Source organism: Gorilla gorilla, chromosome 2, assembly GCF_029281585.2.
Source record: "Gorilla gorilla gorilla isolate KB3781 chromosome 2, NHGRI_mGorGor1-v2.1_pri, whole genome shotgun sequence".
Classification (NCBI taxonomy): Eukaryota; Metazoa; Chordata; class Mammalia; order Primates; family Hominidae; genus Gorilla; species Gorilla gorilla.
This window is the reverse complement of record NC_086017.1, coordinates 142,757,455-142,782,938: the sequence shown is the minus strand read 5'-3', so window position 1 is coordinate 142,782,938 and position 25,484 is coordinate 142,757,455. Positions and strand designations below refer to the sequence as shown.

General features: G+C 39.1%; 2 protein-coding genes across 6 annotated transcripts in view; one reads left to right on the top strand and one right to left on the bottom strand.

The window, feature by feature from the left end:
* The window catches only part of LOC101152959 (bcl-2-like protein 12), a 465,085-nt gene that overhangs the window by 389,825 nt on the left and 49,776 nt on the right, over positions 1–25,484 (bottom strand). The gene's annotated exons all lie outside the window — the stretch shown is intronic.
* The window catches only part of CPNE4 (copine 4), a 747,750-nt gene that overhangs the window by 679,592 nt on the left and 42,674 nt on the right, over positions 1–25,484 (top strand). For all 5 annotated transcript variants that reach the window (XM_055383286.2, XM_004036316.5, XM_055383287.2 and 2 more), the window contains 2 exons: positions 13,310–13,408; positions 19,253–19,339. In XM_055383286.2, coding sequence (XP_055239261.2) covers positions 13,310–13,408; positions 19,253–19,339 — 186 coding nt within the window. The remainder of the gene's footprint in view (positions 1–13,309; positions 13,409–19,252; positions 19,340–25,484) is intronic.

The following is a 25,484-nucleotide window of genomic DNA, read 5'->3' as shown; positions in this document are numbered from 1 at the left end:
GATAAAAAAATGTGTGTGTGTGTATATGTGTGCTTGTGCATATAATAAATCCTTGCAACAACCTGGCAAATAGAACAAAAAGTAATTCCCACCATAGAGATGAATGAACTGGGTAGCCAAAGGCAAAGTGATATGAGGATGATTACCTAGTTGTCCAGTGAAACAGAGGAGATTTGAATTGAATTCTGAATGACGCCGAGAATGCTGCTGTTTCCACCATACCAGAGCACTACCAAGTTCCCTTTCACCATCAAAGTGTTCTCTCTCCTAAAGGTATTGACTTCTTTAACCAATTCTCTGATTTTGGAAAAGGAAGTTTTGCCCCATTAATGAAAATGTAGTGCATTAATGAAAATGCAGAATGTAAACTGAGAACTGATTTAGAAGAAAAAGAAAAAGTAGCAAAGTCCACAGCCAGAGAGTCTAGAATCAGATAGAGAGCAAGATACAAGGAGCACATAGAGGTAAATGGTGCGACAAAGTCTGTAAAAGAAGTTTATGCTTTGAGATGCCCCTTCTACTAAATAATATGGTCTGAGTTTCAGGATTAGAGGAAGCCTTATTAGTCTGGACACATGCTGCTAATAAGGAAGGTGGTATAACCCCAAGATAGCACAGAGCACTCCACGCAGATGTTATGCCCTAGATGCTCCATGTTTCCTCTCGAGGCTGGGGTCAGAGTGGGAGAATAGGCTAGGCAGGGAAAATGAGTGGTGGATGACTGTGCACAAACTCATTTACGAGGCCTGTACCTGGTGGTATGCCCAATATTTATAATAGATCTTGAAACAAAGACTGGTGGAAAGACCTGCATTTTACTTGGTCTTGCTCCATCAAGCAAAGCAGACTTCTGATTCCCCTCCCCTTTTAAAGTTAACCCTTCAATCATTTCCTTGCAAGTTTCAAACAGGTCTTTGGACACATTCATCTACAGGTCACTTGGCTACTTCATGGCATGGATCATGCCATACCCTTCTCCTATGCATCATCTCCTGTTTGTACTACCCTTGAGGCTAATAATAGCTAAGGGCCCTTCTTCACTGTCATTGTATTAGAAGCTCACATGAAGCATTAACCCATAAACCAGGGAGAGTCATGTTACATGGATCCCAAAAATTCCAGCACCATTTCCTCTCTTTGCTGTTGCCTTGGTGCATGGATACCTTAGTGTGTGAATATCAATGCCATCTATGGCTGCTGGACATCCCAGATGCTGGTACTTCTACCATCCTTTCACCCTCAGTCCCCAAGAAACAACCCAACTGCATAGAGATATAGATCAACCCTCAGGATGCCCAAAACTGGATTCCTGGGGCTCTTGTTTCATCAAAATCACTTCCTCTGTTCTCTTGACCCATGTCATTATATTCCTTGCTGTTTGGGGAAAAAACACTCTTTAAAGCTGGCTTTGTATTTATAGCCACCTCCCTAGACTGAGACATGAGTCTGTGGGGACAGAGCCTGGGGACAAACCTGAGTAACTGTCACCAGACTTTGCTTAGCTGTGCCTCACCCCTCCAGCATCCAGTTCTTTTTTCCTGGACCCATCTTGCCAGAATACTTTCACCTCACCTTAGGTTGAGTCCATCAGAAGATACTCAGGCCCTTGTACAGACAGATTTCCACTAGTCCTGCCCACCAGTCTAGACAAGGTGGATCCCAGGGATGAACATGACTGAGGCCCCAGCCCAGATCACCACTTCTGGAATTACATCTATGTAATTTTGATTTAAGAAATTCTCTCCTTCATTTAGGTCCTATTTATGGCCATCTTATAGGGTCTGCCCTCTGGTAGGAAGAGTTCTATTTCATTCTATTTGACATTCTGCACTGCCAAATTCAGAAGTCCAGATCAGAGTGTTCATGTTGTAAATGAAAGGTTTTCTTTTAACTCCCATCCTAGCAGCTAGGTTGATGTCAGAGGGTTGTTGTCAAGTCTACAGTGAGAAAAACACAATAAAATTAAGGGACAATAATCAAGGGAACTTGACCCCTCTTCCCATGTACACAACTGGCCAAAATCTACCCATATTCAAGTCACAACCTGCAAACAAGCTGAGATATATATTTGGTATTATTTTCATAGATGTTTACAGTTCTGTACAAACCATTAAACTAATTTTGTGTCAAATGTTGTCACTGAATTTTTAAAGAAATACATCATTCCAAATACTAAATTATGGATCAAATTCTCATAAATCCCTAATAATTGGTGGACCTAATTATGATTATATGTATTTGCCTAAGAGCTCCATAAAATGATAAAGTATTGCTTGACTTCCTAAAAGCTACAGTTAGAAGACTGGTCTAGACTGAGTGGTATGAGAACACAGTTTGCTTTTTACACTTCTGACCCAATTGGCCTTTAATTTTGATGGTCTGGATTTAAAATTCATTTTGTAAATAAACCCAGTGAGGCTCCTCCTCCATTGACCACTTTGGGTAATTTATTTTTGCGGGGGGGGACAATTTTAAAGAGTGTCTATTATCAAAGAGAAATTTTAAAACATGTATATTTATACCATGTGGTTAGACATCGTAGAATTAGTTGGTTAAAAACAAAAGAAGGAAAAAGGAAAAAGTGCCATTGGAAAGGTACATAGCAGAAGTAAACTATGAAGATATGTGGTATAGTGAAAAGGGCCCAGGACGTGAAGAAATAAAGCCAGATTCACAGCCTAATTCAATTCTTGCTAGCTCTGTGTTTTGGAATAAATCACCGTCAGTTGCTTTATTGTATTTCAGGATCATCATCTATAAAAAATGGAACCTCCCATTTCATGGACCTCTGGTGAGGATCACCATGAGACAATAAACAAGTGACTTTTAATTGTCAAAGGGATATAATGATACCTAACAAAAGAAAACAAAGGGAGTATTGTTCATCAGGTATTGATAGTTAACAATTTTATTGCTTTAATATAATTATCCCAGGCTTTGGAACAAAGATTGAAAAAGAGACAAAGATGCAATGCCACATAACTGGAGAATTTTGGACGGGATCTCAGAGAGCATTCATTCCAATTCTCATTTCCAGACACATATTTTATAGAGTAGGAAACTGAGGCATGGAGGAGTTGAGAAGCTTGCCCAAGGTCTCACAGCATTATCCTGAGAGCTTGAAATAGAACTCAGGTCTCCTGCTGTCCAGCTCCCAGCAACCTCTACAGTCCCTAAAGCTGTTTCTAGAATCCCATCTCTTCGATCCTGTGCCTACAACCCATGTCAACAACCATTAAAGCATATTATTCAGTTCGATTGCCTCCTTTAATAATTAACCAGTTTATTACAATACCTTCCCTTCCACTTGCAGTGCAGAGACAGGGCCAAACACTCAGAGAATTGTCATAGACTCAACTCAGGGAGAAAGGCCTCTTTTGTTTGCTCATCAAACATTTATCTGAGTTCTTACTTGTGCCCCAAAACTGTGCTACCTTGATAAAAATCTGTGATCAGAAGTCCTTCAAGTGGTGGATATACTCACAAGCCAGTGATTACCATGTAATTAGCAATATGTTAAAGCAAATATAAATGGATTACATAGAAGTTTAGAGCATGGTATGACTAAGGAGCCAGGAGAAATTTGACAGAGATTTCTACTTTACCTGGAAAAATGATAAGTTGTGACATTAAAAAAATAAAAATTTTAAAGCCAAGAGAAAAAGAACATATTTCCTTTAACTGTGAGAATTGTGCACTGATCAGCAGCAGTTACATTATTTGATGATCACAGTTTGGACAGCTGGTTTCTGCCCACCAGGAACTGAATCAGATTCAGATCATTTGAACTCTGATGTCAAAGTCAGTCATATTTTCAACACCCTGGATATTCTTTTTTTAATTATTATTATACTTTAAGTTCCGGGTTACATGTGCAGAACGTGCAGTTTTGTTACATAGGTATACATATGCTATGGTGGTTTGCTGCACCCATCAACCCGTCATCTACATTAGGTATTTCTCCTAATGTTATCCCTCTCCTAGCATCCCCCCACCCCCCAACAGGCCCCGATGTGTGATGTTCCCCTCCCTGTGTCCATGTGTCTTCATTGTTCAACTCCTACTTATGAGTGAGAACATGCAGTGTTTGGTTTTCTGATCTTGGATATTCTATAACAGCAGTAGTTGGTTAACCCCTCTGTTCTTAGTTTCTTCATCTGTTCAGTAGGGATGATAATAATAATGTCTCACTGAGGATTACTGTGAAGATTAAATGAGTCAGAGCATGACAAATGCTTACAACAACACCTGGGACAAAGTGAGTGTTCAATAAATGTTGGCATTTTAGTATGAGAGGACCAATTGAGTGTCACTGAAAACTCGTTTCAGAACGTTACTACATGAAAACCAGGGAAGAGGTGAAGAAAGTTATATCGGTCAGAGTTCCTCCCAAGAAACAGAACAATGAGGATGTACATATATTAAGAGATTTATTGCAAGGAATTGGCTATTGTGGGGGGCTGGCTAGGCAAGTCCCAAATCTGTATATCAGGCCATCAGGAAGGGCAGACTGGAAATTTTAGGGCAGGAGCTAAAGATCCTGTCCACAGGCAGAATTCATCCTTCAGAAAAGCCTCAGTGCTGCTTTTAAGGCTTTTCAATTAATTGTATCAGGCCCATCCAGATTATTGAAAAAAATTTGCTTTACTTAATTTTTAACAGCTTTTTTGAAATATAATTGGTGTATAAAGATGCACATACTTAATGTGCACAATTTGATGACTTTTGACATACGCAGACACCTGTGATACCATCACAAGCTGATTGACATATCCAACACCTCCAAAAGTTTCCTTGTATCAATTTACTTATTTATTTGTTTGTTTGTTTGTTAGAACACTTCACATGAGATCTACTCTCTTAACAAATTGTGAAGTGCACAATACTATACTGTTCACTGTAAGCACTATGTTGTATATTACCTCTCTAGAACTTATTCATCTAACATGACTAAAACTTTATACTTATTAAACAACTCCCCAGTTCGCCACCTTCCAGCCCCTGGCAACCTCTATTGTATTCTCTGCTTCTATCAGTTTGACTATTGTACATGCTTCCTTTAAGTGGAATCATGCAGTATTTGTCCTTCTATGACTGGTTTAGTTCACTTAACATAATGTTCTCCACGCTCACCCCTGATATGGTTTGGATATTCATCCCTTCCAAATCTCATGTTGTAACGTGATTCCCAACGTTGGAGATGGGGCTTGGTGGGAGGTGTTTTGGTCATAGGGGTGGAGTCTTCCTGAATAGCTTGGTGCCCTTCTTGCTGTAATGAGTGAGTTATTGCTTTGAGTTCACACAAGAGCTGGTTGTTAAAGAGTCTGGCTCCTCCTCCCTCACTCTCTCATGCTCCTACTCTCACCGTGTTACACGTTGGCTCCCCTTAACCTTGCACCATGATTGCAAGCTTCCTGAGGCCCTCACCAGAAGCAGATGGCAGCACCATGCTTTCTGTATAGCTTGCAGAACCATGAGCCAACCTAAACCTCTTTTCTTTGTAAATTACCCAGGCTCAAGTATAATGATGTAAGAACACACTAACACAGTCCCTGTTGTCACAAATGGCAGTATTTCCTTCTTTTTTAAGGCTGAATAATATTTCATTGTATGTATGTGCACCACATTTTCTTTATCCATTCATTCATCAATGAATATTTAAGTTATTACCATACCTCAGCTATTGTGAACAATGCTGCAATGAACCTGAGAGTGCAGACATCCTGTTCAAGATGTTGATTTCACTTCTTTTGTATTTCCACCCCAGTGTGGGATTGCGGAATCATATGGTAATTATATTTTAAATTTTTTGAAGAACCTCCATATTGTTTTCCATAGCTGCTCCACCATTTTATATTCCCAACAACAATGTACGAAGGTTCCAATTTCTCCACATCCTCACCAATACTTGTTATCTTTTGTGTGTGTGCATTTTTAAAAATAATAGCCACCTTAGCAGGTGTAAGGTGGTATCTCACTGGAGTTTGATTTGCATTTTTCTGATAATTAATGATGCCAAGCACCTTCGTATACACCTGTTGGTCATTTGTATGCCTTCTATAAGAAATGCCTATCCAAGTCTTATGTCAATTTTTTTAATTGAGTTTTTTTGTTTGTTTTGCTATTAAGTTGTAGGAGTTTCTTGTTTATTTAGACAATTAAACCTTTATGAGATACATGGTTTAGAAATATTTTATGCCATTCCATAGGTTGCCCGTTAATTCTGTTGATTATTTCCTTTCTGTGCAGAAGCTTTTTAGTTTGATGTAGTCCTATCTATCTATTTTTGCTTTTATTACCTGTGCTTTTATCATTATATCCAATAAATAATTGCCAAGACCAATGTCAAGACTTTATCCTTATGCATTCTTCTAGGAGCTTTATAGTTTCAAGTTTTATGTTTCAGTCTCTAATCCATTTTGAGCTGATTTTTGTGTGTGATATAAGGTATAGGTCTAATTTCATTTTTTATGTGAATATCCAGTTTTCCCAACACAATTTGTTGAAGAGCTATTATTTCCCCATTGTGTATTATTGACACCCTTCTCAAAGTTCAGTTGAATATATATGCATAGTTTTGGTTTTGGCCTCTCTATTCTGTTCTATTGGTCTATTTGCCTATCTTTATGCCAATAAACAATATTTTAATTATTGTAGCTTTGTAATGTATTTTAAAATCAGGAAATGTGATGCCACCAGATTTGTTCTTCTTTCTCAAGATCATTTTGGCTATTCTGGGTTGACAAAATTTAATACAATTTCATGATAAAATCATTCAACAAACTAGGTATAGAAGAAATGTACCTTAATATAATAAAGACCATCTATGACAAGCTCACAGCTAACATCATACTCAATAGTAAAAAAATTAAAAGCTTTTCCTCTAAGATCAGGAAGAAGACAAGTATGCCCACTCTCATCATTTCCATTTAACACAGTCCTGGAAGGCCGGGCAGGCGTGGTGGCTCACGCCTGTAATCCCAGCACTTTAGGAGTCCGAGGCGGGCAGATTACGAGGTCAAGAGATCGAGACCATCCTGGCCAACATGGTGAAACCCCATCTCTACTAAAAAAAAAAAAATATTAGTTGGGCATGGTGGTGTGCGCCTGTAGTCCCAGCTACTTGGGAGGCTGAGGCAGGAGAATCGCTTGAACCCAGGAGGCAGAGGTTGCAGTGAGCCGAGATCATGCCACTGCACTCCAGCCTGGCAAGAGAGCAGGACTCCATCAAAAAACAAAACAAACAAACAAACAAAAAAACCATAGTCCTGGAAATTCTAGCCAGAGCAATTAGGGAAGATAAAATAAAAGGCAAACAAATCGGAAAGAAGAAGTAAAGTTATCTCTGTTTACAGATGATATAATCCTATATGTACAAAACCCTAACGGCTTCACGAAAATAAACTATTAGATCTAATAAAGTAATTCAGGATAAAATAAAGTTGCAGGATAAAAAATCAATATATAAGAATTAGTAACCTTTCTATATATTTACAATGAACCATCTGAAAAGGAAATTAAGAAAATACTTCCTTTCACAATAGCATCAAGAACAGTAAAATACTTAGGGATAGACTTAACCAAAGAGTTGAAAGGCTTCTACACTGAAAACTACAAAATACTGATGAAAGAAATCAAAGAATACACAAATAAATGGAAAGACCTTTCATGTTCATGAATTGAAAGACTTAATGTTCAAATGTCCATACTACAGAAGTAATCTATAGATTTGAAGTTATCTCCATTAAAATCTCAAAGGCATTTTTTACAGAAATGGAAAAAGCAATCCTAAAATTCATATGGAACCACAAAACCTTCTTTACTTTAAACTGATTATAAAATGTTTAACCACATATATAAAATAGATTGTTGTTTGATTGAATAACTTGGAACTGTTAGCCAGATAGCCTTGTTGACACATGAAGCTGACCATCACAAAAAGCTAGTGTACAATAAGTTGGCATAGCACATTTCTTTTAATGGGTTCAAGGCAATCATAAAACAAGAGTAGGAGGGAGTAACCCGATCCCTCAGACCCACTTATCCATGCACTCTACAGACAGAGCTGAGGACCCCAGGGACAATGCACAGACTACTTGCCTTTGCATCCTTTTGTGTGGAAACAGTGAGCAGGTTCTTCCTCTGTATTGTTTGGTGTGCTCACTAAACCTTAGAGGATTCTAGTAGTTTACAGTTTCAATCAAAGAATGGGGATTTTACACAGAGCAGACTCATGAGACCTTGATTCTAAGCTCCTGCTTCTATTAAGAGGTAGCATGGCATAACAACAACAGTAACAAATATATATACATATATATGTGTGTATATACACATATATATGTATATGTATATACACATATATGTGTGTATATACACATATATATGTATATGTATATACATATATATGTATATGTATATACATATATATGTATATGTATATACATATATATGTATATGTATATACATATATATGTATATGTATATGTATATACATATACATATGTGTATGTATGTATATGTATGTATATGTATGTATGTATACATACATATACATATATGTGTGTGTATGTATATATACATACATATACATATATGTGTGTATGTATATACATACATATATACGTATATGTGTATGTATATATACACATATATATACACATATACATATATGTCTGGCACATAGTACACACTATATACTTTTTAACTATTATAATTTGTGTTTGTGTGGTAGTGATGAAATCAAGGAGGTACGAAAACCAGATTTTAGTCCACCCTGTACTGGGTGAACTGGCAGAAGTCACTTATCTGTCATCAATTTTCTTTTCTGTAAAAGGAGGGGGTTAATTAGACCATCTGTCAAGCTTATGCATTTTTAAAGATATTATACCTAAACTGCTCTGTGAGATGTAAGAACCTGAGAAGGTTTTCTGGCTTGTGATAGTTTTGAGGTGCTATGCTCTCACAGATGTGTCAAGGCCTTCTTATTGATTCACACCAAGGACTCTGCCTCTGTCTCAATTTTTCTGCAGGGTGGTTGATCTGTTTACTTTTCACCAAGATGCGTTCCTCTGTCAGCTGCATCAGAGCTGTCATAAGCCAGCTTCATGCCAGGGAGAGAAGGAAAGACAGTGTTTCTATTTGTCTATTTCACGGTGTCTTTCTTCCTTTGGGATCCCTTCTCAAAAAGGTCAAAATAAAATTCTGCAACTGCCCTGATGAGGAATGCTAGCTGATTGAAGAAAGAGTCCTCTGTAAGCAGCACTGCCAGCTGCTGAGAGGCTCCTGATGGAGTTCTGCCAAGCCTGACTCATCCTCCAGCTCAGGGAGGCCTGCTGGTCACTCCCTTTCTGCCCCAGCCAGAGAGCACATTGCAAACATCTTAAAGACTTGAGGTTGGCAGCTTAAGGGGGAACAGTAATTCACCAAAGCATGATGGAAAATCTAATGGAGGGCAATGAAGGGGTGAATGGGATGTGTGCCCTGTCCCCTAAAGAAGGGAACTCCTGCTCTTTCCCATTTCAGGGGAGTGTTAAAAAAAAAGTTGCTCCCACTTCTTTTCTTCTATTTGCTTCTGCCTCCTTTGCCTTTTTATTTGATCCTTCCAAAGGTAAAAGACTAAGTATCTGATGTCAGATGCAGGCATTCAGTGAGCTGTACTTACTATCAGGCAAAGTTATGAGCCTCAAATACAAGGTCCCAGGAACCACTCTTCTTCCTCTTTCTATGTCTAAGCCCAGCAAGATTTCTTCTGCTCCTTTCTCCAGGTAAGGAGTGTGTGAATGCCAGGGTCAATAAGGAGGGGCTGGCACAAAGAGAGAAAAATATCTGATTGTAACAGCAGATCAATTCAGTGTTTTACAATGTGATGATCACAGTGCACATCCTGAGTGATTTTCCAAATTACTGAATCATTTACTTGTTCCACTGTTCATTGAAAAATGAGGTAGAACTTCATCCTACCTTGAATTAAAGGGGTTCCCATCACTCCTATCAAAGCTACATTGCATTGCATAGCATTTCAAGCAGAATGAGTTAAGCCTTTCATTGACTTCATTTTGTATCCTTTGCAACTAGAACTAATCTTAGCATCTCTGAATTAGAAGAAAGTTTAAAAACATCCCACCAAATTTTCCATAACTGTCTGCTTGACTTTACTACATTTTTTGCATGTGGTCCTGCAGTTTCTGCTTGAACATTTCCAGCAATAAAACACTTTTTAACAAACAGATTCTTTTGTTTGGTACAAGTTTATTAGAAAATACTTCCTTTGTTATTTCTTTGTAACCTCTTAAAATTCTGTTTTTCCTACTTTTGGAATCAGAAGAAAATAAATTGTAATGCCTATTCCTACGATAGTACTTTAAGTACTTGGATGGTTCTTAGACTAAGTTATGCTGCAGTAATCTCAGTGGCTGAAAACAACAAAGGTTTATTTCTTACCCACACATAGGTCATCTGAGAGTTCTGTACTACCCTCACTTAGGGACTCAGGTTGGCAGAACAGCCATGGTATTTCCGTGGAGCTCCACTGCTCCACAGTATTTCCGTAGAGTTCCACCCCTAGATTTACCTGTCAAGCTGTCTCTCCACAGTCCTGCTCCCCATTCAGTTCTTGGTCATTGCAGTGGGCCATCTCACACTGCTCTCTGGTCTGCTTTGTCCCCACAACATGGACACAGCCCCTCTCTTTTATTCTCCAAGTCACCATCAGCATAATGATGTTATGGGTAGCAGATTTGCTGGAGTCTTGGGGTTAATGGAAGAAGGACAAATTGGGAGAGGGGAATGGAAGGGTGACGTATATAAATAATCTCACCTTGAAAATTAGACATCATAGTTTCCAAAATTCCTTGCCTGTCTCTCCCCTCCTCCCACCCCAAACTTGGGTCCATCTTCAGCCCTCTGAGGAAACCCACCCTAATTTCTTCTCAGTTCTCATGTCTTGGTCCCACCTCTGTGTCTCTAGTTGTTATCAAAGAGAAAATTCAACTTGACCATTACCTTTTTCAGCAGAGAAATGTAGCTCCTTTTGTCTTAATCTCTTCCATTCTTATTTATTCTAATGAATTCTCCTTCCTAACCAAAGGGCTTCTTAATATTTCTTAGGCAAAATAATTATCTGCCAAATCCTCCATATTTAAAGAGATAGCAGAAGCTGAGAAATTAGTTTTTCTTGATGTCTTAAAAAGGTCATTGCAAATGTTTTTCATTCCTACCGACCCCCATTTTAGAGAAATTTTCAAAGACTGTAAGTGTGAGGGTTAATATTAGGGGTCAACCTGATTGGATTGAAGGATGCCTAGGCGGCTGGAAAAGTCTTGTTTCTGGGTATGTCTCTGAGGGTATTGCCAGAGGAGACTGCCATTTGAGTCAGTGGACTGAGAGAGGAAGACTCACCCTCAACATGGATGGGCACTATCCAATCGGCTGCTAGCATGGCTAGAACAAAGCGGGTGGAAGAAGGTGTTATAACCTTGCTTGCCTGCCGAGTCTTCTGATTTCCTTCTTTTTCCCATGCCGGATGCTTCCTTCCACTCTTTCTGCCCTTGGACATCAGAATCCAGGTTCTTTGGCCTTTGGACTCTGGGACTTGCGTCAGTGGCTTCCTGGGGGCTCTCAGACCTTCAGCCACAGACTGAAGGCTGCACTGTCAGTTTCCCGGGTTTTGAGGCTTTCAGACTTGAACTGAGCCACTACTGGCTTCCCAGCTTGCAGACGGCCTAACACGATGGGACTTTGCCTTGTAATTGTGCGAGCCAATTCTCCCCAATAAACATCCTTTCATATATACATATATCCTGTTAGTTCTGTCCCTCTGGAGAACCCTGACTAATACAGTAAGCATGGATCATAAACGGCGAATTTGGGAGTACTGAGGGAGTCAGATCATGAAAGACCTTGGAAGACCTGCTAGCCAATATACATTTTGATTTTAAGCAGGGAATTAACATAATTAGTGGGTTATAAGGGGGATAGGAGTACAAGTGAGACAAGGAGACAAGCTGGGAGACTGTTGTAGTAATGCAGATGAGAAGGAGCAGTAGGAATAGACAGAAGTGCTGGAGTCAAGCCATAGTTAGGAGACAGAATGGAGAGGACCTGATGTGGGAGGGTGAGTGGAAAGAGGAATATCAGGAATGATGCCCAGTTTTCTGTTTGTAGCAACTGAATGAGTGTTGATGCAATTCACTGTGACAGAAAATAAATGAGTAGGAATAAATTTAGGGGGAAACAATGTTTCATTTTAGACAGATCATATTATAGATCTATGAGGCATCCTGCAGGATCTGGGAACAGATTACCAAGTCAGATTTTTCAGGCAAGACCGGCCAGTGGGATCTGCGCCCTGAAGAAGAACTAAGCTGCCTCTTAGATCCCCAATATTCCAAGGAAAACCTCTGAGAAAAAGGTCCCCTTTGCTGCGTTGATCTTATTTGAGGTCTGAGCTTCCATCTAAGCCAAATCTTTGGCTTAAGATGTAGAAATGATATCTAAAGTGCTGAAGACTCCAATCCAGCCTCCACCCTGGGAATACGTGGAGACCTCCTCTTCACTTAGATGTGTGACCAAGCACAGGGATTGCTGCTGATTCAGTCTAGTCACTCTAAAAAGTATCACTCAAGAGCTGAATATTTAGCCCTTTTGTTAGAAGTGAATGGTTGCATCTTGTGTGTGATGGGTGCATAATATTTACCAGTGTGGTAAATATCTGGTATTGTCTGTGCACTATTTTCCAACCATTTTTCACATAGGTGCGTTTAAAGATTTTTTGCCTTCCTAATAATTTTTGCTGTCATTGCTATTTTGCCTTCAGAAAAAAAAATAGAAAAAGAAAAATGTGATTAATATGGCCCCATTCAAATCATGAAGCAGGAGCTGCCATTGTGAAAGCTATATACATGGACTCAAGCACCTAAGGCCAATGTAAACCAGGGAGGCTACCTGCTATGCCTAAAAGAGTACTGGAATTGGAAGCAGGGCACCTGCCTTCAAGTCCCAGGTTTTCATTCACTAGAAGGTCCCTTTGGCAAGTCACTTATCTCCCTTGGGTCTTACTGGCCTTATCTGAAAAATGGGCAAATCATTGTAGTCACTGCTGCATCACAGGGCCATTTGCAGATTGCAAAAAGTCCAAGTAAAGGGCTATAGAAACCAGAATTACATCCCACATGCTCCAATCTTAGACTCCCAGGCTTTGGTTCCAGACCAAACATCTTTCATCTACTCTTTCTCCTAAAGTTAACATTGCCTTCACCTGCTGTGGCTACATTCTTAATTTTTTAAGAAAGATAATTGTTTTCTCTTACAGTGCATAGTATGGGACTGGGACTCCAATGGCAAGCATGACTTCATTGGAGAATTCACCTCGACATTCAAGGAGATGAGAGGAGCAATGGAAGGGAAACAGGTACATGGTCAACCACTTTTGGTTTTGCCTCCAGTCTGTATGATGCATCCTTAGAACACAGCTACCAATGAAACAGCGAGAGGCAAAACATCAATATATGATTAAGTGTGATAAGAAAGGTGCATGGTAGGATGTGAGTACCTAGATTCTAGAACTAGCCCAACCCAAAGCAATTGTGTGTCTTTGGACAAGACACTGACCCCAAACTTTACAGTTTCTCCATTAGTAAAACAGAAAGGTTAGATGAGAGTATTTCTAACTTCCTTTACCTGTGTAGCACTGAAAAAGTGACTTAATCTCTCCATGCCTCATTTTGCTCACCTAAAAATATAAGAGTGATAATTGTACCTACCTCATAGAATTTTGTGAAGATTAAATGAGACAATCCTAGGTGACAGCAGAGCACCTAGCACATAGCTAGCATTTCCAAAATATCTGCTATTAACAGTAGTATTCCTTCTAGGTCTATATTTCCATGATTTGGTGACATTAATAATACTTTCATGCCTTGGAGAAATTATTTGAATCCTCCAAATTTTCATATAGGTACCAGGTTTTCTTCTAGTTCCATCATTTTACTCTTACACATCTGATGCCAAGACCTGTACACAAGCACTACCACATACCACTAAGACATGTTGTCCCACACAGAAACCCAAACCCCTTCTGTGTTTCCCTCAGATACACACATTTTCATATCATATAATATCTAGACAGACAGACAGACAGACAGACAGACAGACAGACAGACAGACAGACAGATAGAGATAGAAAGTCATCTGGGCCCAAATCATGCAACTTCTCCTTTTACCTGTTTATTGTTCACCTGCCCAATTTCCAGCTGAAATACCTCTTTGCCTGGGGGATTTCTCTATCTGCTGGAGCCTGTTTTATCCATGCCCAAAAGCAAGATAGAAGTGTGGAAGTAGATGTAACAGGAGGTAGCCCTCAACAAATAACTAATGGAAGTTGGGATATAAATACGCCAGCTCCCTTGCCCTTCATTTGGCAAAACTCTGAGGTGTGTGCTCTATACAGTTTCCCAGAGTTCTCCAGCAGGCCCTAGTTATCCACAGTGGTAACTGACTTGATAATGCACCCTTTCTGGGATGCCTTTTCTATCTAATTTCTCACTCCTCTATTCATGCTTCCTGGTATCACCTCCCAGATGGCCTACTTGCACTTATATTCTTGCCTCAAATTTGCTTCTTGGGGAACTCAACCCAAGACACCTGCCGTTCTTACTCTGGAGTTCACTGTCCTCATGGAGCAGAAAGGAGTGAAAGCAGAGGGCTCAGTGCTTTTGAGAAAGTCTTTTTCTTTAGAGATAATACTCTGTGCCTGTTCTGATCAGAAGTGCTAATTAGAGATGCCTCAACTCATTTTTCAGCTCTCTCATATGTAAGGTCAGGATACAGTCAGACTGGATGGAAATGAACTAACACTTTTTTAGAGTCAGAAACTTAATCTGAATGAGACCTTTTGTTGAACACATACCTTTGGTCTGGAAACTCAATGGAAACAATGACAGCTTTCCACTTAGTTCCTGCAAAACCTGCTGTAAATGCTCTGTTAGGTACTCAGCATTACAAGAAACTTGTCAAACACCCAGAGACCATCACCCACAAGCCAGGATGCAGAGTTTCAGAGCCACAGTTAAAACCAACACTAAATTATAAGCAAAGTCATTCCCAAGATAACAAGGAATATAGCTAGAGAATATTGCTCTATTGAATATGCAGAACTAGTCCTATTTAGCTGCTAAATCAATGATAGCATTCATACCACCTGCTAGAGTTCTAAAGAGTTTTATAAAGTTTTGCCTTATCCACTTCTATGAATAGAAATAGTCCAAGCAGTAAATATGGGAAATATTTCATCTTATTAATTAAATATTAAAAGTAAGAATGTAACACATATCATAAATGAAATATACCAAAACCTAATGCTTTCAAACAGAGAGAAATCATTTAAGTTCCACTGAGGAAATGGACCATATGCTAATGTGCTTTTCTGAATCACTGAGATACCAGAAAAACTTTAGTTTAACTACCCAGCCACTGTTTTGTTGTAGTTATACGGTGGGAAATATTCTGTTATTTATTGTTTCTACAATATTTATCGAGTAGCACCTAGTAAATTCCAAGCACTGTGACAGGCTCTAAATGCACTGTGACTGGCTCTAAATGCACTGTGACTAACAATGCTGACATGGTCTCTGCCCTTCTGAAGCTTACAGATTGGTGGGAGTCAGGATAGAATGTAAACACAAATTTAAAAAGTTAAAATGCAACTACAATTTGTGACAAATGCTATTACAAAACTAAACCAGTTTCATTATAAAAGTGTGCATCTAGAAAAGATAATCTGACATTTAAGTTGAGGTCCCTTAAGGATTAAAAAGAAGCCAATATGTAATGAGTGAGAGAAAAGCATTTGAAGTAAAAGGAATAGTAGTGCAAAGTACAGAGGCAGGGATGAGCTTGGTGTGATTGAGGACCTGGAAAAAGACCAGCGTATCTGAAGCAGAGAGTGAAAGAACCATTCATAGGATGTGGTCAGATATAGAGGCAGAGGCCAGGAAAAGCAGATTCTTCTAAAAGTGATAAGAGCATGTGCAAGCTGTGCTTTCCTATACATTAGCCACTAGCTACATGTGGCTATTTAAATTTAAATTAATTAAAATAAAATTAAATAACAAGTTAAGTTCCTCAGTCATGCTAGCCACATTTCAAATACTCAATAGTCTCATGTGGCTGATGGCTACTATATTTGATAGTGCAGATTCAGAATATTCCAATTATTGAGAAAATTCTACTGGACGGTGCTGCAAAGTGTTCTAGCTAGAGAATGACATGATTGGTTTTAATTTTTCAAAATATTACTTTTGCTACTGTGTAGATAATTAAAGAGAGACAAGGGAGATCTGTTAGGAGGCTACCACTATAGATAAGAAGTGATAATGACTTGGGTTAAGGAAATAGTCATAGAGATAGATAAATTGGAGAGACTTAAGACATATTTTGGAGATACGAGCTACAAGGTTTGTTGAAGGCTTGGATATAGGGAGTAAGGGAAGGAGGAAATGGTTGACTCAAGGATAGATTATTAAATTGTGCCATTTCCTGAGGTAAGGAAGAATTGTGGTAGGGAGGTCCAGTTTATGAGCAAGTTTTCAAAATTTGGTTTCAAAAACTGGTACTCAGAGGAGAGGTTTACCCGTAAATATATTTTAGGAGCCATCAACTAAGAGAGGACATTTAAAATCAAGAGAATGGATGAGTACACCTAGGGAGAGGGGACTGAAGAGAAGGTACAGGAGGCTCGAACCCTGAGGAATCTCAGTATGTAGCATCAGAGAAAAAAAGAGGAGAGAGCATCTTTCAACTTTCCTTTTCCTGTGGGAGTTATGATTCTATAGGTACAGGGTAAATTCTTAATTAACCTTGATTAATTATTGAATAACATTTATAAGTATCCTTAGTTTGGGGTGGCCAAAGGGGATACTTGCAAGAATAGGAGAGCTACTCCAAGACCTTCTAGAAGAAGGCATTGTGGTTAATAGTGCAGGCTTTGGAATGAAACTGATGTGGGTGTGAATCCCAGGTCTACCAGTTACTACCTGTATGACCTGGGAAAGTTCTTTCTCTTCTCTGAGCCTCATCTTCCATCTGTCAAAGTGGGCTGTGGGAAGAGTTAAATGGGATTGGGAAAGTAAAGTGCATAGCCCATAGTTATATGCCAACTTCATCCCAAGACAGATGCAAACTATTTAGATCTGGTCCATCAGGAATCCCTACCCACCTCACAAGTACAAGGACCCCAAGTATCTATGGGTTTGATTCAACTTCCTCGGAGCCCTCTCCTGACTAAGCCAACCCATACTTGCTCATCTTAGCCTGAGAAGGAAGTGAGTAGATTTTTCATGGATGATCACTATAATTTTTAACAGAATTCAAAATCTTTAACTCAATATATCCTGCTTGATAGAAGAAATTGAGATTAATAGAAATCATTGAGAATGACAAAAAATGGCACAGCTAATTTTAGTGTCTTTTCTTTCCAACTGTTTGGTAAATCCCTAAACCACCTGTTTTACTGAAATATTAGAGGAAGCTTTGGGGCAAAAGACAATATCAGTTTTGATAGGTTTGGGAGGAACTTGGGCTCTTTTGTCCAGAAATACTAAATCTACTTTGAGATGGACTATAATTCTTGTTTATCAAGTTCTACCCACTTGGAGAGTAAATGAGAAGAAAATCTGAGGGAGGAAAGAAAGACAACATTCATTATGGACAGATTAGGAGATTAGGCCTTTAAATGACAAAAACAAGGCTAGGGGTCTGATTTTAGATTCTGCTTTGAATGTTTTCTTCTTTCTTTCTTTCACCCAAGAATTCCATATTTTGAAGGAGTCATAGAGGACTCTTCACTGGTATAAGATCTCCCTCTTCCAAATCTTATGTAGTTGCCCAGTCCTGCTGGCACCTTCCAGTGATGAGAAACTACAGTATCAGTTATCTGTTGCTGAGTGAAAAAATTAGCCCAAAACTTCCTGGCTGAAAACAACAATCACTATGTACTCAACATTCGCTGGGTTGGCAGTATTGGCTGAATTCTTCTCTGCTTCACATAGTGCTCCACGTGGTACCAACAGAACTCACTCATGCATTTGTGCCTCAGCAGCCAGGATGGCCAGGATATTTCTCCAGGTATACTTTTATCCTCCTGGAGACCATTGTAGGCTTTTCAATATGGCCCTGAAAACTTCCCAGAAGCAAGAGAGGAGCCAGCCCCAATACACAGGCGCTTTTCAAGCCTCTGCTTATATCACATTTGCTAATGTCCCATTGGCCAAAATGAGTCATGTGACTAAATGCCTCATCATTGTGGGAGGGAGCTACACAAATGCATGGACACTGAGAGGAATAGATTATCGGAGGTCACTGCTATATCAGCCTATCCATTTGCACCTGCCTCAGAAACTACTTCATTTTCAGACACTTCTAATTCTCAGGTAGTAAAATTTTGTCTCTTGAGTAGAAATCCGGAGATTCAGCTTTCATAGGTTGGTGGGCAGGAACATTCAACAACTCTTGGATATTTGATTCACAATTGGTTTTGTCCCATTAAATCTTCTGTAGGCTGGAGACCTATTCCCCTTAGTTACCAGCTGACTCCTTAATTCCCAGCCACTCCTGTCGCTCTGATCTTATCCTTCAAAAAGGCCCCTTTGGAGATCTACTGTGTCACTTTTGGGACATAAGCCAATCCATTATTTTAGTTCTCCATGAAGTTCTGTGTAAATTTATTATTGTCCCTAGTAAATTTCTCTAGCCAGCATTCACTATTCCTAACCTTTTGAGTCAATTCTCAGGCAGTAAGCCTTAGTACTTGGTCATCACTCAACTGTGTTCCTGCAGATTTCTTCTTCCCTGTACTGCTTTATTTGACCATATTAATAGTAAGCATTGACATGTGCCAGGCCCTGTTCTAAATTTATTACAAGGATTAATCAGTCTTCACAATAATCCTATGAGATAGAGTATAATTATAAGCTCCATTTTGCAGAGAAGACATTCAAGACATAGAGCAATCAAGTAACTTGCCAAAAGTCACATAAGCAGGGAAGCGGAGTTGGTGGGGTTCAAACCTAGAAGTCTGACAGTGAGTCTCACTCTCAACCACTCCCCCTATTGCTCCTCTAGATGCAAGAGTTACCACCTAGAGACTATTTGTCAGCCCTCCAGTTCAGTTTGTCCTCAGCAGCACCTAGGAGCTTGGCCTTATTGAAAGACTCAGCTTTTTCCTGAACAGATTCTCATGCTATGACCCTTCTTTCAGGTGCAGTGGGAATGCATCAATCCCAAGTACAAAGCCAAGAAGAAGAATTACAAGAACTCAGGCATTGTGATTCTGAATCTGTGCAAGGTGTGTACACAACCCTCTCTTCCAGGAGTATGAAGCTAGGGCTATCCGAGAAGAAGAGTTCAGGTGGTGTGATCAGAGGAAAAGAGTATCAAAAAGATGTGATCTTTTAAAATAAAAATTTAAAAGTCATGTATTAAAGAACATAAAATGAGAAATGTAAGCATGGGTGGTCGTGGAGCTGTGGCAGCGCAGTGTCACTGTCCTCTCCCCAGGGACAGTCCTGCCCCAAAGACAGGAGAGTTCCGCTGATAGGTTAGGATCATCTCTGCCCAGAGCAGTGCTAGAGGGAGATCTCCAAATGGGGAAGCCAACATTTCTAGAACACCTACTATGTGCCCTTCACTGTGTCCAGTGGTTGTTTTGTTTGGTTTGGTTTGGTTTTGGTTTTGTTTGTTTGCTTTGTTTTGGGACAGAGTTTTGCTCTGTAACCCAGGCTGGAGTGCAGTGGCGCGATATCGGCTCACTGCAACCTCTGCCACCCAGGTTCAAGTGATTCTCCTGCCTCAGCCTCCCAGCTAGCTGGGACTACAGGTGCCCGCCACCATGCCCAGCTAATTTTTTCTATTTTTAGTAGAGATGGGGTTTCACCATGTTAGCCAGGATGGTCTCGATCTCCTGACCTCATGATCCGCCTGCCTCAGCCTCCCAAAGTGCTGGGATTACAGGCATAAGCCACCGTGCCCAGCCTGTCCAGTGTTTTATATGTGGTACCTTATTCATACTGAAAGCATACCATAAAAACAAGACAACAGGCAAAGATTAAAGGGCTTAGGAATTCCTTCCAGAGGGGCTACAACTTTGCAGAGAATCACGTGTGCTAATAATTAAACTTCTTAACTCAAATCTGGGAGTGATGCTGACACTAGTTGAGTACTTACTATGCAAAAATAACTATAATAAACTCTGTTTAACTCTTACCACAACCCTGAGATGTCTACTTTCAATTGAGGTTATGTACCTAGCTCAGAGTCACACAAGTAGTAAATTTAAGAGCTGAGATTTTAACCCACGTGTCTCTGACTCCTCCATACAGGACTCAATTGCTATCCAGATGATTGATGTGTGTGCATGTTGTGTGTGTGTGTGTGTGTGTGTGTATACAGGCATACATATACGTGTATATGTATATGTATATGTATATGTATATGTATATGTATATGTATATGTATATGTATAGAGGCCAATGTCAGGGATATTTTGGGTTCTATTCCAAACCAATGCAATAAAGCAAGTCATACACATTCTTTCATTTCCCAGTGCATATAAAAGTTATGTCTACACTATACTGTAGTCTATTAAGTATACAATAGCATTATGTCTAAAAATGTACGTACTTTAATTTTAAAATACCTTATTGCTAAAAAATGCAACAGTCATACGAGCCTTGAGTAAGTCATAATCTTTTTGCTGGTGGAGGGTCTTATCTGGATATTGATGGTTGCTGACTGATCATGGTGGTAATTGCTGAAAGTTGGGGTGGCTGAGGTAACTTTTAAAAATAAGACAACAATGAAGTTTCTCATTAATTGACTCCTCCTTTAATGAAAGATTTCTCTGTAGCATGTGATGCTGTCTGATAGCATTTTGCCCACAGCAGAACTTCTTTCAAAAATGGAGTTAATCCTCTCAAACCCTGCCTCTGCTTTTTCAACTAAATTTAGGGAATATTCTAAATTATTTCTTGTCATTTCAACAGTGTTCACAGCATCTTCACCAGGAGCAGATTCAAGAAACCACTTTCTTTGTTTATCCATGAGAAGTAACTCCTCATCCATTCAAGTTTTATCAGTTGTAGCAATTCAGCCACATCTTCAGGCTCCACTTATAATTCCAGTTCCCTTGCTATTTCTACCACATCTCCAGTTTGTTCCATCACTGAAGTTTTGAACTCCTCAAGGTCATCCTAGAGGGTTAAAATCTACTTCTTCCAAACTCCTATTAGTGTTGATATTTCAACCTCCTCCCATGACTCATGAATGTTCTTAATGGCATCTAGAATCATGAATCTTTTCCAGAAAGTTTTCAATTTTTCTGAGATCTATCAGAAAAACTACCGTAATGATAGTTATAACCCTATGAAATGTATTTCTTAAATAAGAAGACTTGAAAGTTGAAATTACCCCTAGATTCATGGGGTGCAGAATAGGATATTGTGTTAGCAGTCATGAAAACAACGATAAAACCCCTTGCACATCTCCATCAGAGCTTTTGGGTGACTAGGTCTATTGTCAATGAACTGTAACATTTTGAAAGGAATCTTTTTTTCTGAGTAGACTCGAAATATTCAGTAAATCATGCTGTAAACAGATGTGATGCCATCCAGGCTTTGCTGTTCCATTTGTAGAGCATGGGCAGAGTAGATATAGCATAATTGCTAAGAGTGCTAGAATTTTTGAAATGGTAAATGAACATTGGCTTCCACTTAAAGTCACCAGCTGCAATGGCCCCTAATAAGAAAGTAAGCCTGCCCTTTGAAGATTTGAAGCCAGGCAGTGACTTCTCCTCTCTAGCCAGGAAAGTCCTGATGGCATCTTCTTCTTCCTTGTTCTACAATGAAAATCTGTTGTTTAGTGTAGTAACCTTCATCAAATGATTTTAGCTGGATCTTCTGGATAAATTGTGGCAGCTTTTCCATCAGCATTTGCTGCTTTACCTTACACTTTTATGTTACAGAGACAGTTTCTTTCCTTAAACCTCATGAACCAACCTCCTCTGCTAGCTTCAAACTTTTCTTCTGCATCTTCCTCACCTCTCTCAGCCTTCACAGAATTGAAGTGAGTTAGGGCTTTGCTCTAGATTAGGTTTTAGCTTAAGGGAATGATGTATCTGGTTTGATCTTTTATCTAAACCACTAAAACTTTCTTCACATAAGCAGTAAGCCTATTTCACTTCCTTATCATTTGTATATTCACTGTTTTAATTTCAAGAACTTTTACTTTGCATTCACAACTTGGCTGTTTGGTGCAAGAGGCCTAACTTTTGGCCTACCTCAGCTACTGACATGCCTTCCTCACTAAGTTTAATCATTTCTAGCTTTTAATTTTAAGTAAGAGATGCATGACTCTTCCTTTCACTTGAACACTTAGAGGCCATTGTAGGGTTACTAACTGGCCTCATTTCAATAGAGTAGTGTCTCAGGGGATAGGGAGACCCAAGGAGAGGGAGAGACATGAAGGAATGGCCAGTTGGTGGAGCAGTGAGAACACACACAACACTTATCAATTAAGTTCACCATCTTATGTGGGCTTGGTTCATAGCACCCCAAAATAATTACAACAGTAACATCAAAGATAACTGATCACCGATCACCATAATAGATATAATAATAATGAAAAAGTTGGAAATATTACAATTACCAAAATGTGACAGACACAAAGCGAGCACATACTGTTGAGAAAATGGCACCAATAGTATTGCTCAATGCAATGTTGTCAGAAACCTTCAATCTGTAAAAAATATAAAGTTCAATAAAGTGAGGTACAATAAAAGAAGATACACCTATACATATATGTATGTGTGTGTATACACACACACAGATGGTCCCCAATTTACGATGACTCAACTTATAATTTTTTGACCTTATGAAGGGCTTATTAGCATGTAACCCCACTGTAAGTCCAGGAGCAGTTGTACATACATGTATTTATGTATATATACAGTCATGCTCTGCATAATAACATTTTGTCAATGATGGACCACCGATATGACAGTACTCCCATAAGATTATAATGGAGGTGAAAAATTCCTATCACCTAGCGACTCATAGCCATTGTAATGCAATTACTTTATTTTTAAATAAATTCAGTGTAGCTTAAGTGTTTATAAGGTCTACAGCAGTGTATAGTAATAGTCTAGGCCTTCACATTCACTCACCTCTCACTCACTGACTCACTCAGAGCAACTTCTAGTCCTGCAGGCTCCATTCATGGTAACTTCTCTATACAGGTGTGCCATTTATTATATTTTATACCATATTTTTACTGTGCCTTTTTATGTTTAGATATGTTTAGATACACAAAGACCTACAGTTGTGTTACAGTTGCTTACAATATTCAGTACAATAACATGATGTACAGGCTTGTGGCCTAGGAACAATAGGCTATACCACATAGCCTAGGTGTATAGTGGGATATACCATCTAGGTTTGTGTAAGTATACTGTATGATGTTCACGCAATGATAAAATCACCTAACAGTGTATTTCTCCGAATCTATTTCCATCATTAAATGACACATGATTGTATATATGTATACGTGTGTGTATGTGTGTGTTTATGTGTGTGTATACATACATAGATATATGTTTCCTAATATATTAGAAGGAACCTAATATGTATATATACAGGATCATATCCTTACATAACAAGATAGTGAAGGAAAAGAGTAATCGGTCTGCTTTGGGTCATATCCCTACCCTTTACACCAATTGCTGGGACTAGGGGATAATGTCTTATGACTGGCCATTGTATTAATCTTTTTTTTTCAATATTTTTTGATGCTTTGACAACTTTGGGCCTTATGAACCTAAGAGGGACTACTCTCCCAATGTTAGCTAATTCCTACAGACAGCAAACAACCTGCCTTTTAGCATGCCTTTGATATACAAACCAATCATTTTTTAGTTCAAACCCCCAATCACCTCCCTTACCAAACTCTCACACACCAAGCCAATGTTCTCCCACCTTATATGCCCCTAGGGTCAGGTCTCACATAACTAGAAACCACTCACATGGTTTTGATAGATTTCAAAACCTGCTGAAATCATTCAAACTATCCAATCCTAGGCCTGCTTAGCTGCTTATCCTGCCTCGCCCACTCCTTCCTATGAAAAAAAAAAAACCACACAGTAAATGGTTTGCGCATGCTTTCCCTTCATTGCTTTTACTTCCTGACCTATCCTGGTGCTTCCCCATGTGACCTTCCTGTGTGGCATAACATGCCTCCTATCCTTTGAAGAACTGTGAGCAATAAACTCTTCTTACAGATACAGACATCTGTCTCCATGTCAGGCATCTTATCATAACTGTACAAATCAAATCCTGGGTACATTCTAAACAGTTATGTGACTATCCTTGTGCTCAAAGAAGCAGGAGAAAAGATCTAGATTCAATGGTTATCTTTCTCCTTAAGGTGACTGTGTACACACAATTTTTTTTCTTCCATGAGTTGCTCTTAGAGTTCAGTGCTCAGAAGCACTGTTATTTTGCTCACTTTCAAGTTCTTATTTCTTTGATATGCAGACACAGTAGCACAGTGTCCCAGCTATCAGGCAAAGTATTACCATCAGGACACCAAAAGTAAGCACTATTTAGAGGCCAAGTGAACATCAATTCTAAGAAAAGTATGCCAATAGATGTGTGCCACCTGGAAGTGGTATCTAGAGAGACCAACACTGATTTTTTGGGTCAGTCTCTAAGAAGCTTCCTGAGCATTAGATGGAATCCGAGAAGTGACAGTCAAAAATTACAGTTACTGGCTGTCCAGGTAGAAGGATCCAGACTGTAAGTACTGTATGTGTTTTTCTAATCACTGTAGTCCTAGAATCTAGTGCATAGTGAGTATTCAATAAATAATTGTTGAATAAACGAATACATGAATATCACCAAGAGCCAAGCCAAGCAGCAAAATCACAAAGAAATGTAAATTAAGACCAGAAATCCCTAAGGTACTTGAGAACACAGAGTACCTTAAGGCAGCTGGCATAACACAACAACCATACTGACTTCCAGCATAGAGGTCAAAAGGATAGAGTATGTAACCCAGACTTGCATCATTTGAGTCTCAACTCTACCATTTATTAGCATTGTGATCTTGACCTTAATTTCCTCATCTATAAACAGGATACAATAATAATAGTTGTACCACCTTCATAGGATTGTTCTGAGAATTAAATGAGGTAAAAGATGTTAAGTACCTGTCATTCAGTAATGCCCAATAAATGTTAGTCATTGCTGTTCATGGCAGGGGAAGCATTTAACTAACTGGAAATTGTCAGTAAATTACCTTCTCAGCTAATGGTATTTTAAAACTGCCTATCTAAATTACCTGCATATTAAGAATGTCACCAGGACTGGGACTTAGACACAGGGAGGCAAGACTGAAGTCAAGTGTGAGACATCATTGATTTCAAAACAGTAGTGACACTT